General features: G+C 36.8%; 1 protein-coding gene across 1 annotated transcript; it reads right to left on the bottom strand.

Moving 5' to 3' along the window:
• Positions 1–78: 78 nt before the first annotated feature.
• Positions 79–16,125, bottom strand: LOC108968252 (peroxidasin homolog). The gene is made up of 7 exons (XM_018932169.1): positions 16,059–16,125; positions 7,407–7,706; positions 7,018–7,340; positions 6,534–6,929; positions 6,314–6,475; positions 757–991; positions 79–580 (listed from the first exon to the last, which is right to left on the bottom strand). The coding sequence occupies exons 1-7, from the start codon at positions 16,123–16,125 to the stop codon at positions 417–419; spliced, it is 1,647 nt and encodes a 548-aa protein (XP_018787714.1). The 3' UTR covers positions 79–416.
• Positions 16,126–16,128: the final 3 nt, after the last annotated feature.

Here is a 16,128-nt window from a genome sequence, read left to right as displayed (position 1 = left end):
GTTAATTTTTCCTTGATTAAAATATGTTTTTAATTAATAGATAACGCTTATGTTGCTTTACTCATAGTTTTATCACTATTTTTAACATAAATATTTAGAATATTTATTTGTGACTCGTTCCTTGCTTTTATATAGTTTGTGTGTGTTGTCTGACTAATTCTATGTTTGGCACCAATATTTTTGACATAAATAATATATTATAAAAATACACAACATTTTACAATATACAGTTATGCATGCAAATAAATACTGTATTTACATATGTATGTATGCATGTGTGTACGCATTTATATAGAATACCTTGCAAACATACGTATTTACACAAATACACAAAACTCAACACATAAATACGTATGCATGTATGTATGTGTGCACATAACTAACCGCTAGTTTACCCCAAACAATTTGGTAATGTTTTATAAAATTCCATTTTTTGATAACAACAAAAACATGATGCCGGCACTCAGTAGCGCAAATAATTGGTTTGACATTTGCAACGCTGCGCCGCCATTCGAGCCGCCGCCGCCAAAGCTAGCCACAGCGACCATATTTTTCGGCGCATCAGCTGTATCCAAGTCATCTAAAAGCAAGCAAAAACGCAAATAAATTAAATTTCAATATCGCATAAATACAAAACTTTATGAAAATGCATGTTGGTACGTATGTCGCTTGTCGCATGTTACATATTGCAATAACCTGTTGCCAACGCGACATACGCACATAACAGCCATTGGCATTATTTACATATGTACACACCTTCATCATCGTCGTCGATACCATCGAGCACATCGTACGCATCCACATCACTTTCATTATCTTTAATTACGAAATTATRCTGCGTGGAGAATGCCGACCAGCCAACGGTATTTTTCGCGCGCATACGCACATGCCAACTACCCGGCGTGAGTTCCATCTCATGAGTCACCTTCCAAATGTGACTTTCCGCATGGCGGCGTGTATGCACCACAGATACCTTGCTCCAAGTGTATGACTATTTGCGAAAGCGGTCCACCCCCCGGAAGTGAGGGAAATTGATAAAAATATATAGTAAAAATATGAATAAATATATATAGTAAATATAGTATATAGTAAGCACACATAGAACCCCACTTCCTAGCCGCAGCTGTGCGGTATCTACCAGCTATACAGTGGCAAACATGTAAATATCTGCGTAGTGATAAAACTCAAGTCGAATTCTTGCTATAACCTTAACCCGCTCTGCGTGATTCAATTTAAATACCACTAATTGCGTTAGCGATTATCGCCCAGCGCGTCTCCAAGTGGCGCAATTGAGTAGATAGTCGTTTGTAGATACTTTGAATCACTTGATTTACATAGAACACGTACTGCATAGCGGTGCACGTGGTTGAGGTGTCGTCTGCTGCGCTTTCACAATATAAGATAAAAGTTTTGCGGCTTGCAATCAGCGGCCGTGAGCATTCGGGGAAATAGATTATAGAATTTCAACATTCACTTTCAACTTTCTCACAGCGAAAGCTATGATCTTAATTTAAAGGGTAAACCATTTCGAGGTTCCCTACTTTTTTTTTGAAGAAAAAACACAGAAACCTCAAATTTAATGGGGGAAATTATCAGTCAAAAGAATATTCTTCGGCATTTATTTTTTGAAACTTATCTCTGAAATGTTGGTCCATCCGTTTAGTCCAATTTTCAATGACTCGTTGGAGCATTTCGACCCGTAACTAGCGAATGACACGCGTGAATTTTTACTCCAAGGTCTGAATCGAAGCGGGATTGTCCGCATAGACCTTAGACTTTACATAACCTTACGATGTGATATCACACGATGTTAGCGGCCAATCAATCGATCAAAAACGTGAAATTATCTGCTCAAGAGTTTTCTCAAAAATCCATTGATTGATGTAATGTGTGGGAAGTGGTGCCGTCTTGTTGAAGCCAAATGCTGCGAAGATCACGAGCTTCAATTTCAGGCATCAAACCGTCGGCTATCATAGTCACCTTTGCCGGTTACGTTCTCACTGTTCTCATTTTTGATTTGCGTGTACACTCTTTAGCTACGGCTGCTATATTTTCTTCACTACGTGCTGAACGTGGTCTAGTCGGTYGCTGGTGTTGCGAATAGGACTCTCAGTAGGCCGATTATAATGARCATAAGTTGAGCGAAGCGCTCGAAACACGTTCTTTACAGAAGTTTATGGCGCCGAGAGCTGCCCTCCGACTCAAAGAATTAAGGTACTAAGATCATTGCGAGTCTTAACACTCTAGAATTTTCACACATTGAGATCTCATTCCAAAATACTTGGATTACCGGGTCGCCGAAGCTAGTCCTAGCTGACAACCTTTGGAACAAGGCATGCGAGAGAAGAACACATTTAAAGAGAGGGTTAGTGTGCAGTTTTAGAGATGTACAAAAGCTTGCGGGGAGAGTTGGTGAACAAGTACACTGTCTGTAGCTTTGCATCAGCTCCAGTTTTAGGCTTCCTGCCCACTGTAGCGTCTTCCACGCGGAAGTTTCTGCCATAAAGGTAGCAGTAGATCTTCTGATCCGGAGTCCAGCCGTCTCGTTCAGAGTGATAACTATTCACGCCGATAGTGGAACAGCGATATTAGCTTRGAGTTCGCTGTCTGTGCGCTGAAGACCAGTGAAAGAATGTCTAGATGCCTTATTACACTGCCTTATTTTTGGGCTTATTGTCTGGGGGGTGAGAAATTCAAARTCAGKGTGATGGTAATAGGTCAGTATAGTAAAACATTCAAAGGGTTTGGTGTTCGCATGTGTCAGTTTTTTTTTATTACCTTATGACCCCTGTTTTCCTTGTCTTGATGTTTTTTCGCTTAGTTGTAWGAAAACTGACATATACGCACGCCAAACCCTTTGAGGGGTTTACCATACTGACCTAGTACCATCACCCTGACTTGGAATTTCTCACCCCCCAAATTAGCTGTTGTACTGTGTTATTAACATCGAGTTGGCCACATCGGTATTGCAGCAACTGTAAGGCTGATGAGCTTGTTAAGACGGTTACGTTCAATCTTCGTTAGACCGTCGGGCCTAAGAGAAAATCAGCAAAGGATGTTCTACTACGAGTCGCTATGCAGTGGTAAGCACTTTCTGGGTAAATGTAAGAAAACTCTCTTCCTCCTTCGCAATCTTCGAAAGAACAGTCCTTGGCCGGATAAAATCCGGATCCGGATTGAGATGACTTAGAACATACAGTTGTGGGAATCGCGGATACTCTTCACTCTCCGTATGGTTCACCTTTCAATGGCTGTAGSAGTTCTAACTGAACACTTACCCGATCGGGTTTCATGAAGTAAGATTTAATATCTTATCAGGTGCCAGCTCCASCAGCTGATTGGAATTTTCATGTTCTTCAGATCAACACTTCCAACTTGAATGTCCCCCTTTTGCCAGATCAAGAAAACATATACAAATATATTCAATCTCATACATCAAGGTAAAATACCAAAAATAGAACTAAAACACCTTAACAGATTTGTGTGTGGTTCTGGGCTTTTTTTTGGCGATAGCTGATATCCCACCRTAGGAGTTTTTTATTTGGCATCACCAAGGACTGTATATAACGGTCTAAGTGTGTTCCAGCCGCAATTCTAAGAAATCAGTAATTTAACCTAACCTAACCTTTTGTCGCTTTATGTCCAAGATCTTTTTCGAAATTTTGCAGTATCCTAGAACTTGTCGCAGTTTATTCAGAAATCTCTCGAATATTTTTTGGCGTAATCTTCGAATTCTCTTCTGATACATAACAAGCTGTTTATTTTTACTTCTTTAAATCGAAAATTCTACAATGAAGCATTAAAAAATTATTGCTCCGTTGAGTTTGGCATCTGCCATCTCTTGTTCTAAGATTTATAGCAATTTGGCAATAACATTTTGTTTATAGATTTAATTTAGTAGTCAGCGTGTGCTGCAATCTGCACTTTTAATCTCACAAAATAAAAATTAAAATTATTTTCCAAACTTGCCACATTTACAAACACACACGCAAACGCAAGATTGCATAAATAATCTGAATTGTTTATTTTTTCAGAAAATTTGCGCAATCCGCTTGCTTGCTGACAATATAAAATTCTAAACTGATAAGATTTGTGGATTGTAAACAAGCACACCTTCATTTCCATTATATATACATATGTATTTATGTACATAAGTGAGTCACATTTATYCCCAAAGCAGTGATATACCACGGTGTAGATGAACACTGAGGGGAGATAATTGAATTCGAAGTAATTGCAATACAAATACTAGACCGAAGCAAATGTCTGCCAGCGACTAGAAGCGMGTTAATCCGCATCAAGAGTAACAGGTATGTTAATTTTATCTTATTTATGCCACTTTTATTGCTGGTGTTACATATATATGCATAATAACTTGAAGACTTTATATTAGAAACAAGATTTTCATAAAAGCTTAGACTAAGACCACATAAAGTTTTCTTTTTCGAAAGAATATTCAAAACTTAAAAAGTGAAGATTTCCGGGTTAAAAAATATTGGACTAAGTTAGATTATACTGGTCGACTGTCACGCAATACATAGACCTGATGGTCCGTAGTAAAGTCAAATGAAGGTTCMGTTTCAGTTGGGCTGAATTATTCGTCATAGAGGATGTCAACGCTGTTTTCGAACGAAAGAAAACGAAAGAGCAACTTGATATCCAATTTTGATACTTCATATAGTCCCTAGCTCCTACATATCTAAGACGAGACCTACTAACATTACACTCGAGCAGAAGGAGAGTGCAGGGAAGTGCTTATGAAAGCCGCTTTACAACGGAATGGAGGTCTTCCTCTGCTTTCCCCGGTGTCGGGTCAAGGCACTAAATGAAGTATAAAAACAAGATACCAAGCAGCTCTCAAGTTTCGCAAAAAGCGTTAACGGCCTGTATGACGTTTCTGCGTCTCTCTTAAGCCTACTTCCTTGGTCTTTCGGCATGTATCGCCGTTACTTGCATGTGATTTTAGGAGATTTGTTGACTGTCATGAGGCAAACAGCCGTCCTCCACTTCTTTCTAGACTGTGTGAGTAAAAAGCATATGTGTTTTCTTACGGAACTTTTGCTCAAGATCTTGGCGATCTTATCTCGACTTGATTCATCTGCCAGCACTTTCTTAAATTTCATTGTATTTTTATTGACTTCCGTGTTTCCTGTAGTGGTTCGGTGGCTACTTTTGGCCATCTCATCAGCTATTCCCATTTCCAGAGTTCCTTTGTGGTCTGGAATTTTGATCTGATCGACTTTGATCTCCCAAAGATCTAACGACGGGTTTCAGTCTCTTAATCAACGCATTACAATCCAGCAAGTCTAGCTTCGAATTATATTTCTGTCAAAATTAAACAGTATGTACTAATAACGGCTGATCTTTTGATATTTCCTACATAAAAAGCTTTTTTTTTTTTTTTTGAGAGAAGTAGTCGCCTTCAGTTAGCTTTTATCCTTGCAGAATCCTCGCAAACCAAAAATTGWGAGAAGTGAGCTCTTAATTCGGCCTAAAAGGTTTAGAGTGAAAGGAGGTTAAGATTTGAAGTCCAAACCAATCGATCATTCGACATTTTTGACGTGAAAAACTTTGCTTAAGACAATCAGCCRCCTGCAGTTGGTCTTTGCGGTATCCTCGTTAAGAGGCTGAAGTTAGCTCTTAATTCAGGAAAGCAATTTTGGATTTGAAATCCGTAAAGTTCGAAGAAACTATCGATTTTACATGARGTTGTACTTTTCGCTTCCAAAAGCTCTGATTAATACTCCGAAAAGTTTGTGTCGCTGCTTCAAAGTACCACAAGTAACTTTTTTATGCTGYAATGGACGTAAAAATTTACATCCGACTTTGGTTTACTCTTCAGTTGYGAAATTATAGTGTGTAGTTCTGAGGCTGGGTCGATGAAGCTTCCTGTCTCAGATGTAGATAGAGTACGTGAGACTTTTAAATATTGTATCGTGTGATGTTAAATCGAAAGGTGCTWTATTTTGGCGGATGTAGGATCACGGGAGCAGTGTTCGTATAAGCTGCCACAACAGATAGTAAGATCTTCAGCCAAGTTGGGTACCTCGTCGTTAACGAAAGGGACAGATTCCGCTTATGAAATTATCCAAAAAATGAGCAAAAATCTGGAGTAACTGACTTGAAATGTTTCTAGACGTTAAAGATTATCAGCACTAATAAAAAGCAGTGGAGTCCGACTACCAATGTCACTAAAACCTGGTGGAACCGATACGCTTTTGAAAGTCCTTCGCCTGGCATATTATCGAGTTAGGGTTCGACTAGGCTGGCATACTCAAGTTCTAAAAGAAAATTCAWCTTCAATTGTACTTACGCCCGCTAGTTTATAATCCAACACCGCCTCCGATAACGGCTGTATGCTGCGCACTAACCAATGTATCACCACCTGGTTACCATTGACTTCCAAGTCCTCCAATTGTGGATGTTCCGGCTCGTAAATGATATGCACTTTCGTCTCACCACGGCCGATGGCATTCTAAAGTATTTAAAATTTAGCAAACAACTCAAATATATATTTCAACATGCCGCCTTACCTGGACCTGGCATACATGCTCGCCAAGATCGTTAGCGCTCACATCCATAACCGTTAAGATCGAACGTTTGCGTTCTTTGTGTGTGATTTCGTTGAATGTATATTTATCCGAGGCATTCAGCCTTTTACCGTTACGCAGCCACAGCACTTCACCACTCGGATTTGCCGCATAGTCACAATACAACTCGGCATTGCCACCCTGTTCCGTATTGACATAATGCCGATAAGTGGAGACCTTCGGCACGTAAACAACATCGACAACGATCATGGCATGCGGCGGTTCTTGTGACAGATCATCGGCTAGACACTGGTAGATGCCACCATGTTTGGTATCCACATTGTCAATATAGAGTTGCTCGCCCAGCACACGTTCRACTAAACTTTCGGCGCGTTTGCCCTGCGTAGACGGAGAAAAAACAAAACAAGATTGGTAAAAAATCATCAAAGTTCAGTCCACTCAAACGGCTTCAGTGTCGACAACTCACATCGATAAACCATTTGATCTGCACATTTTCCAGTGAGTAGTATTTGCATACACAAACGTGTGGTTCACCCTGTACGAAAACCAAAGTCTCATTGGTTACCTCATGCCCATCACAGAATATCATCAGACTTTCATCAACTTCGACCAACGCATGCATGCGCASCTTCTCRGGCAGCACTTCACAGTAATAGTCGCCAGCATCCTTCGAGGTGACATTCTGTATCACCAGCGAATTATTCTTGAGCACATCCACATTGGGATCCATAACGAATTGTCCGGTTGCAATCACAATTTTACCCTTRTACCACATGATCACATTTTTTGCTRTAAGGAAGAACATGTAAGATGAGTTATTCTCACCATATCAGCATTTTCCCGCCTCACACTCACAATGTATATTCTTGGCGGCGCAGTCGAGCAGTAGATTCTCGCCTGGCCGTGTGTAAATATTGACTTCCGCTTCTTCRAAATATGGTGGCTGTGCTTTCAGTTCCGCTGCTTTCATTTCCGCCGCCTCGTTAGCCACATCATCCGCATATTCTTCATCGTCATCTTCCTCATCATCAATATATTCATTGTCCACATCGTCTCCGTCTGCGTCTGTCTCATCATCGTAATAGGAGTCATCTTTTACGTAATCGATGTCGCCGACGGGACTGCTAGTAACAGTCTTGTTCTCAGCAGCCGCACCTAAAATTCAAATTAGACGTTYATATTATTTGATTTCGCAATTTACACTTCTCCATGTGAGATAAGTGATTTGTGGAAATGTTAAAGACATAAAATATTAATTTAATTAGCACTAGTTCAATAACCTAAACCGGTGATGTAASAGAGGAAAAGAATTTATGTGTTAGAGTGTAGTATTTTTTCGTCTTTTGATAGATTTGAAAGCCATCCAGTTTCAGATTACAGTACTGAAAACAAAGCGGTTCGYGACAGGCCAAAGTTTTGGTAGGACATTGAAAGCAAATAAGAAGTAAAATACATATTTCTGAGATCCGGACTCGAATTATGCCTGAAAAAATAGTTTGAGTATTTGAAATAACCTCCTCTTTGGGGATTTGCGTTAAGGWGGTCTTTAAAAGCTTTAGTCCAGTAGAAAGCAACGTTCAAAATCCAACTCTCCCAAAAAGAAGTGCTACTTTATAGTCCGCGGAGTGAGAAAAGCCTATCATATAAAACTGTTGTGACTTATAGCAATCAAATCTGTTTGTGTGTTAGATAAAGATACAACCAATGAAAAACCAAAGATATTACAGACTTCTTTCGGTTTTATTCGTCCTTAGCATTTTATTGTACTAATGAGCTTRTTAGATTTTTATATTATATGTGGAAGGGGATAGCGTCATAGACTACATTGGTTAAAACCTCGAAGAAGTTCAATTCCAATACAATTTTCAAGTTTGTAGTCTAGTCTTTCAAACATTTCTGTCAGTTTTAGGCTTTCTAAGTTTCGTGTTCAAATCTTTGCTGCTTTCAACCCCACAAATACATTTTACAAGGTTTTTACATGACCAAGAGCTGTTTCGGCCAAATTTTATTTATACTAATACTTCATAAAGGTTTATAAAGAATGAATAACCGATTAAGCGAGGTTCATAGATAAGACTGGAAGTAAATCATGATTATGGATGTTTATCTAAATGGTGAATACAGGTCGAATTCATTTCCCTAGTAAAGGTATTTCAATATTATCTTCTCGAGTAGAGTTCCCTCGTTCTTTATATTGTATATTGAGACTCTCTCTTATTCCTACTAATGAGCGCTAAACCTCAAAATTACTAAAATCCATCCTGTCGATTATCTTTCCGACAACCCTAGTAAATCAAAAATAAAGCGCATCTCCTCTATTCTCACGGGTATATAGACACAAATACATATGTACTATATATAGATAACAGCGATCAATAATTGGCGAAAATGATGCAAAATTAAGCCAAGCATTTCAACCTACAAGCGTGAAAATCAGTGAACTTGTTTTGCTGACTTAAATTTTTTTTGGCGATTGGCGATTTATATATATAGCACATTATTAAGCCCATCACATGTTTCTGATAAGGACTCTGGCTACCTTAAAATACTTTACTTTGTGTATATACAAAATTCATCGATTGAGGCACTTTACGTGTGTAGAAGCATGTTGAGGTACTCAATTAGAAAAAGCTTTTATAATACCGAAATTTCGGGTTCTTGAAATTAGAACTTAAATGTTCCAAGGTTTCTTGTAKTTTTATGATTTATTTTTTCATAGAAGATAAGATTGGACTTTTGGTAAWTCTATAGTGTTTTGAACAGTTGATAGAGACTATCTACTATATATGTATGTATATGGGTTCTCTCGTCAGCATTTTCATTACCTTCTACACTTGTGTAACACGATTTCTGGTACTAAAAAAAAAAATATTTGATCGGGATCCTCAAATTTTCGGGATTAATATTTTATGATGTGAGAGTTAAAGATTCGTAAGTTTACAAGTCCAATCTGCTATACATTCGGGCTCTCGAAAAATCCAATTTTGGTAATTGATACTTTAAAATTTAATTTTTTTTAATTAAGATGGGATCTTGAAGATGTGAAATGTTATGTATTCGGTTTATTGCAATTTCTATATACTTTATAACTCCGACATTTCAAAATTTCCGTTATTAAAAAAACTATAACTTCGGGATCCCCAAAAATTTCGGTATAAAAATTTTTACATTAGACCACAGGTTTTACAATACGAGGTGTGTTCAAAAAGTATCGCGAATTTTGAATTTTCGCGGGTTACGTATATTCGAATTCCGAATTTTATGTYGGTACTCATGTCTCTCACTTATGCCGACAAGCTCGGCCATTTTGAATGTTCATTTAATTGTTGACAGCTGCTTTGCTTCCACGTGTTTTTAATCGTCTTCGATTTTTACCTATTAAAAAATGGATCAAAGAACCTGTATCAAATTTTGTGTGAAAAACAAAATTAAGTGCGCGGATGCATTCCCAATGTTGACTGTGGCATACGGAGAAGCTACCTTGGACCGAAGTAACGTATATCGGTGGTACAAAATGTTCTCAGAAGGCCGAGAAGATGTGACAAAAATTGGCTTTTGCACCACRAHAACGCCCCTGCTCACACATCGTTGCTTGTGCGCGACTTTTTGGCCAAAAACAACATACTAATGATGCCGCAGCCACCGTATTCCCCAGATCTGGCGCCCTGTGACTTTTTCTTGTTTCCTGAACTGAAGAGGCCCATGAAAGGACGACGTTACGCTTCTCTTGACGAGATAAAGACGGCATCGAATGAGCAGCTGAAGAAGATAAAAAAAAAAATGATTTTTTGAAGTGCTTCGAAGATTGAAAAACCGTTGGCACAAGTGTATAATATCTCATGGGGATTACTTTGAAGGGAACCAAATAGATATTCATGAATAAATAAATAATTTTTGAAAAAAACACACAATTCGCGATACTTTTTGAACACACCTCGTACATTTCCATTACATTTTATATTTTTATGTTTTATACTTTCGGTATCCCGAAATGCAATAATGCTAATTGATATGATATGGATTCCGAAATTTTTGGAGTTTTTTGTGCAGTATTATAGAGTTCTGGTTCTGTACTTTATAATTCGAAATTTCAAAATTTTGGGTTTGAAAAATTTAATAATTTGGGAATTAATATGTTTACGTTAGATCTCATGGATCTCAGATTTAGCAATACATTTAGGTTTTATATTTTTAAGTTTCATACTTTCGTGATCCCGCAACTTTTTTCGGGATCTTAATTTTTTATGATATATTTATGATAGAATTATTGTTCCGTGTTTTATAAGCTGAAATTTTAAAATTTTTGTCTTAAAAATCTTTGTAGGTCAGCATCCCCATAATAAACCTAAATTGCAATATTAGTATTATTAGACTTCACTTTTTACACTACATTAATAAGGTGTTATATTTCTTTTTTTTATACTTTCGGGATCCCGAAAAAAGTTGTGAGTTCCGAAATGCAATATTGGTACTTGATATTGGCAGACATGTAGAAAAAATCGACATGCATTTTATACACAATATTATTTTAGTGACTCAATCGACATATTGATAATTTTTGATCCCCTTTGAAGGGAGTATACATACATATCTACATATATAGGTACATATGGATGTGTGTAGGTATTTATGTTTATGTATGCATTTGTGTATGTTTACGTCCCTTAATACTGTGTGCGAACTTTGCACATGTTTTAATGAATTTACTTGGCCAAATTTTTTCTTTTACTTTGTAATTAATTTTTTGTTGTTTTCTTGGCATTTTTGCCAATGTGCTCTGCAATGAAATTACTATTTATAGCAGTTTATGTCATGAAATACAAGAATGAGTCTTTTTAGCTGTTGTCTCTTTTGGTGATAATTTGTTCGGTATAATATCTTTTTCGCAAATTACTTTTATTCATCATTTTTATTGTTTTTATTGTTTTGTTGTTGTWATTTTTTTTWWTTTTWAACGTTTTTTTTATTTCTTTTTTTTGTAATTGTTTTTTTTTTGTTTTTGTAATTTCTTTTTTTATAATATTTAATGCTTTCGGAAATCATTTTTGTGGTTTTTGTAATATTTTTTTTTTAATTTTAATATTTTTGTAAATGACTTTTGTTGTTTTTGGAATATTTCTTTTTTTTTATAATTTTTAATCATTTTTGTTGTTTTTGTAATATTTTTTTTTAAGTTTTAATGCTTTTGTGATTTTTTTTTATAATTTTTAATGTTTTTTTAATTGTTTTTGTTTTTGTAATTTTTTCTGTTCTTATAATGTTTTGCCTTAGCTCTAAGTAACTCGTGCCAAAGTAGGAAGTGAACTTGTCTACATAAATTAGCAGTTATGAACAATGCATCTGTAAATACATATATATGCATGTGTAAACAAAATCATATTTTTCTTTGTTATTATTTTCCATTTTTCAGTTAAGAATTAGCGCACCAACAAATATCGCATTTTTTGGTGACTTTCGGTTGCTGGTCGGTGGGCGAAGTTGCTATCTTATCGACTTCCAGCTATTTATCATATCAAAGTTTACCTTATAAATTATCTACCGCCTATGCATGTGTGTGTGTGTGTGTATGTGTGCATGTACGTCAGAACCACAAATATTCACACGCACACATGCATACATTTGAATATGTATACCCATATGTACATAGCAAGTTTCACGATAGTTCTGTGGAAAAATTGTTTGAAATATTAACAAAACCAGCATTCTTTATCTTAGCACCTTTATTGTTGTTGAAAAAATCACGTTATAACACATTCCAGCAAAAAATGGATATACTATACATATACACATATATATCTAGAATTTTTTTCATTTTCTCTCTTGGCGAATTATTTTTAATTAAGTTAGTCTCGTTTGATAAACGTACTTGACAAAAATGTTTTAMTATACACATACATATATATATTTGTGTAGGTATGTATGTGTAAATACACCAAGCATGAATAGTTTTTGTTATCAAAATAGTAAATGTTTACTATTTAAGAAATTATCATGTCAGCGCTAAAAGTAGTAAATTACTTTCTCATTACTGCTGACATCAGCGCTTATTTTCGGGGCTATGAAAAGTTGGCGGTATTTGTTCTTTTGAATTTTGACATTGGTAGAAAAAAATTTGCAACAATTTTAGCAATTTTCATACTCTGTAATGTAAAGTTTGCTATGCTCTTTGTAACAGCCAGAATCAGAGGTCGGGGACCTCGAAGTGGAAAAAGTCTTTTCTTATTTCTATTCAAACTTCAACTTATTATTTTTTATATTTATAATGAACTTTAATGAACCAAATATGTAACATTTGGATACACCACTTTTTGTTATTTTTCCGTCATTATTCCATCAGAGTAAAACTTTGCTGATTTCTCGGCGAAAAACTGCGACAAAAAATTTTCACAGGCTTCTCTTGAAGCCAACTCTACTCTATTAAGGGAGTTTTGCATCGACCGAAACAAATGGTAGTCCGATGTTGCAAAGTCAGGGCTATATGATGGATGCATCAAAACTTTCCAGCCAAGCTCTCCGAGTTTTTGCCGAGCCATCAAAGTTGTGTGTGGTCTAGCGTTGTCCTGATGGAAGAAGAAGCTCGTTCTGTTGATCAGTTCTGGCAGTTTTTTTTTTTTTCGATTACTTGTTTCAATCTCATCAATTATGTAGAAAAATAATGTAGAATTAATCGTTCGACCAGGCTGCAGCAGCTCATAGTGGATAGTTCCTTTCCAATCCCACCAAACACTCAGCATAACCTTTCGAGGCGTCAATACTGGCTTTGCCACCATTTGTTAAGCTTCATCACGCTTGGACCATGATTTTTTTCACACATCATTATCGTATTTAATCCACTTCTCGTCTKCTGTTACCATTCGCTTCAGAAATGGTTCGATTTCATTTCGTTTCAGCARMGAATCGCAGATGTTAATTCGGTTCATTAAGAAAAAACTTTGTCGACAAGCGAAGCGACACATATGTTAAGAATTGTATCAAAGTCTATCGGGCCCCCGTAATTAGTACGGAACCTGTCGGGTTTAGATTAATCAGAAACAATCGGCATGGCTGTGTTTYCGAAACCATTTGCTGATTAGTTCAAGCTGTTATAAAAACAATTTCAAATAAGTACTTGTACAGTATACAAGAGTCACTTCTCCGAAAAGGCTTAGAATTCAAGAGCTCAGCTACTACAAGAATGAGACACTTGAGACAGTAACTAACTGCTGTTGTCTGTCCAAAAAGGCATGATATAAGTAGTTTTTGGTACAAAGAAGTCGATAGCTTGCTCGGTGAGTCTCCTCTTTCTTTTCTTACGCATACTTTTTGAAATTTGCGAATGTTAGTTATGTCATTCCGCGTATTACAAATATTTTATACCCACAGTTATTAGCGAATTGTTGCAAATATAAACGAAAATAATGTCAGCMAAAAGTGAAGCGTTCCGCATGAGCCACATTTGCACTGACAGTTAATGAGGTTTTCAAGGCTGACTAACACTAACACGCATGCAGAGATATTATATATACTTTTTATATGATATAGTGATTTGTTATTAAAACAACAAATATAGATATTGTGGCATGTTATAAATTAAATAGTACCGAAACTCCGAAGCTTKCAAAACGGTCTCAGTATTTTCGAAACCATTTCAAAAATTCCCCAGATCATGTGAGCATGTCAAAAATTATAAAGCATCCTCTACAAAGTTTCGTGTTTTAGAGAATAATTTAAAAATTATAATATCATATATATTTCTTTCGACAAAGTGTTGCCACCTAACTTCGTATGTAACACACTTTTTCCCCTAAAAGCCATTTGAGGGGTGGYAAACCCCCAAACCATGAATATCTTACTAAAATTATTTTATAAACGATTTTGGTTTCCATTTGAAATATAGGGGGCCCTTTGGTATGAATACGACCCTCGCCTCTCCAAAGAATAGTTGCATTTGGTARTTAACCCTTGAACATGCTTCGAATATTGTGATTAGGTGAGGTACCAGCGTTGTTGATACATTCTGCATCGTGGCTGGACAAATACCGTCTATATCAAGTGATACCAGGTCCTTTTCGACCTGATCTCTCCAAAGATGTTCCTCGTCTTCTGCTTTCACCGGGTACTRAATCGAAAACCCTGTCCATCCGGACAACATGTCCTTAAACACGATTTCTGTAGGAAAGTTATCTCTTACAGTTTGGAGATCTGTTGCGTTTGCTAGAAAATGTGTGTTGACTAAGTCTACCAGTCATTTCTTACTGAATTCATTATCCACATCTTTTGTGTAGTAGCCTATTGGTACTTGTATAGTACTATCCTAAGCCTAGCTGACTCTACAGATTTTAATCTCCTATACCTAAACTGAAGGTGTACGCAGCATCTTCAAATATTCGACAGAGTTGACTCTCATACTTTGATTTGACATAATTCAAATAATAAAGAAAAGCAGGCACCGTGCCTGGCCAGTGCTTAGGTGACGCTCGCACCACAAYGTGATGTGATTTAACAGTGATGTGGCCTAACAGTAATGTRATTTAACAGTCATAAAGTAACCTGCCGGGAAGCTGGCTGTTAGGTAGCTCTATAAAAAAAAGGCAGGCACCGTGCCTGGCTAGTGCTGGCACCGCGATGTGAAGTGATTTAACAGTGAAGAGATTTAAAAGTGATGTAATTTAACAGTCATAACGTAACCTCACAGGACGCTGGCTGTTAGCTGGCTCTATAAAAAAAGGCAAGCACCGTGCCTGGCTAGAGCTTAGGTGACGCTCGCACCACAATGCGATGTGAATTAAACGTGATGTGATTTAACAGCTATGTAATTTAACAGTCATAAAGTAACCTCACTGTTAGCTGGCAGTTAGCTGGCTCTATAAAAGAAAACCAGGCACCGTGCCTAGCTAGTGCTGGCACCACTATGTGACGTGATTTAACAGTGACGTGATTTAACAGTGAAGTGATTTAACAGTGATGTGATTTAACAGTGGTGTCATTTAACAGTGATATGATTAAACAGTCATAAAGTATCCTCACGTGATGCTGGCTGCTAAGCACCAAGCTGGCTCTATGAAGGAAAAGCAGGCACTGTGCCTGGCCAATGCTTACATAGTGCAGGCAGCGTGTCTGGCCAGTTACTTCAGCTCAAACTAAACTGCAATATCCATCGGTCTATGTACAGCCGACTTAATCTAAACTGTAACCGACTAAAACCTAAACTTTAACCGAATATAACCTAACCTTAACTTTTGCCCTCCTTCAGTGACAGCAAGTGTCAAATAGTTCACAAGAACTTATTATACACCCCTTTTTTACAGCGCCACTGTAAAAGTATGTGTTGGTAGATTTTTAATAATATATATAATATTTATATATCTACATATATATTTAGAAAAAAATATTGCTAGCATGTGCTAATTTCATTGGTTATTATCAACCGCATTAAGTGCTATTAGTAAAAGTATTATTCGATAGCATTGCAAATAGTTCAACAAGTGTTATCGCAAAAGCGAAAACCTCAAATAATTCCCCACTTACCAGTGTTAAACTGCAGGCAAATAGTTGCAAAAAATAAGGTTAACAAAAGTGCTGTGCCGCCCTTCATTTT

Source organism: Bactrocera latifrons, unplaced genomic scaffold (assembly GCF_001853355.1).
Source record: "Bactrocera latifrons isolate USDA-ARS-PBARC rearing strain unplaced genomic scaffold, ASM185335v1 scaffold_207, whole genome shotgun sequence".
Taxonomy (NCBI): domain Eukaryota; kingdom Metazoa; phylum Arthropoda; class Insecta; order Diptera; family Tephritidae; genus Bactrocera; species Bactrocera latifrons.
The sequence above is the reverse complement of the archived record's forward strand: the minus strand, read 5'-3'. Positions and strand labels throughout refer to the sequence as shown.